This window comes from Vespula pensylvanica, chromosome 23 (assembly GCF_014466175.1).
Source record: "Vespula pensylvanica isolate Volc-1 chromosome 23, ASM1446617v1, whole genome shotgun sequence".
NCBI classification, from domain to species: domain Eukaryota; kingdom Metazoa; phylum Arthropoda; class Insecta; order Hymenoptera; family Vespidae; genus Vespula; species Vespula pensylvanica.
This window is the reverse complement of record NC_057707.1, coordinates 732052-733735: the sequence shown is the minus strand read 5'-3', so window position 1 is coordinate 733735 and position 1684 is coordinate 732052. Positions and strand designations below refer to the sequence as shown.

Here is a 1684-nt window from a genome sequence, read left to right as displayed (position 1 = left end):
ATCTTGTCACCTATCTTATTCAATCTTTCATAAGAATTTCACCTTTTATAATATTGGATTGCGAAAACAGTAGAGTGGTTCAAGAAGCAGTTGGAAAATCTAACAAAAGAATGAGCATTGTTAGCGACTGCTCGTAGATTAAAAATCTCTTAAATCTTCCGATCGTGATGTACCGCAAGGTGATGTTGCTATAGAGGTTGGTATGATAATGGATAATCGGTTTTTCCTTTGCTTGATTGATATATTCATGTATTGGTAACTAGATCAGATTATAATTTCGCTAAATAGATATACGTCCGTCGAAAAGCTTTAAATGGAAGCAAAATTGGACGATTTTTTTTTATAAATTAATTTCTTCAAAGAAAAGCTTCGTCAAAGTACATTTGAATTCATCGTAATATATCGAAGTAAGAAGGAACATTTTTTTATAAAGTAAAATACATAGCAATATATACTTCTTAAATACGGATTATATAAAAGATTATTTCGATTAACCGTAATACTACATTTGTGTACAAATGCAATGTTTGCTTAATGTGCAGCTCGTCTTCACAATATATACCATAATGCGCAACAGTATGCGATTAACATTAAATTTTCATTTCACTGCATTATTGCGCTATGATAAAACGTAGGAATTCAAAGAAAATCCTTTCTCATATTTATGTTCCTTTCGTAATATCAATGTTTTTCTTTTACGTATTTCATTCGAAGGTCAGTCAACGTTTCCTATTAAACGGTTGAAAGAACCTAATAGACCGAAAAGGATATGAGTTTCTCGGTCAATCCCTTTTAATGCGACGAGTTATTATTTTTTCGTTACTAACTTTTGAAATAACTCATAGGAAATGATGCACATTGCGTGACTACATATTGCAAACAAAACAAGGCTTCTGCCTCGTATTTTTATCGATTTATCGATAGCAAATATTAATATTCAATCAAAAGAAACTAGTTTTTTTCTTGATAATTTCTCATAATACAGATATCTTATGCGCGTTGATATACACATTAGTGAATCGCTTCTAAAAGGGTTGTTCGTGCAAAAAATACATTTTCTTCTTCTTGTCACAATGTAGATTATATCACGGGGGAATTGATCAGTACGAGTATCCAATTGTTCTTTAACATTTCCATGCTTTTGTAGCGATCCATGTGCGTTGATAACGCTCTACATCGCAGCTCGAATTTGAAAAAAGGGCAGAAAGAAAAATCCGTATGCTTATATCTTATGCGCGGACTACGAATCATATAGTATCGATCGGCGGTATTGTATTATCTAAGATCATCAACGATGTTTAAATCATCTTTAGTATCGTTTCTCCGATGTACTATAAGTTATCGATTTTGTTTCGAGCACCGTCCTCGTCTTTGTGTGATCTCATACTGCGTTCATTATTTGATTGAGAATACGTAAGAAGAGGAAAAAGAAGGGAAAACATTCGTGCTTGACGACGAACTTTGGAAAGACCAACGTGGCGCTGTTTTATAAAGCTTGGAAGGGTGCTACGAGGACATGTAATTTACCTTTATAAAAGGATTCAAACGTGAGCGGATTTAGCTATAGGATATGTGCTATATTGCTGAAAAGAGTTCGTCGAAAGACCGTCGGACGTTCCACGGTGGCACCGGTCAAAGGGGAATTGAAATGAATCTGAGGGAGATTTATCATACAAAATAATTT

General features: G+C 33.9%; 1 protein-coding gene across 2 annotated transcripts in view; it reads left to right on the top strand.

The window, feature by feature from the left end:
• LOC122636777 overlaps positions 1 to 278 on the top strand; it is a 1781-nt gene extending 1503 nt beyond the window's left edge. For both annotated transcript variants that reach the window (XR_006329041.1, XM_043828390.1), the window contains exon 5: positions 71 to 278. Coding sequence is in view for 1 of the 2 variants with exons in the window: in XM_043828390.1 (XP_043684325.1) it covers positions 71 to 73 (3 nt within the window). In the remaining variant the exon portion in view is untranslated. The remainder of the gene's footprint in view (positions 1 to 70) is intronic.
• Positions 279 to 1684: the final 1406 nt, after the last annotated feature.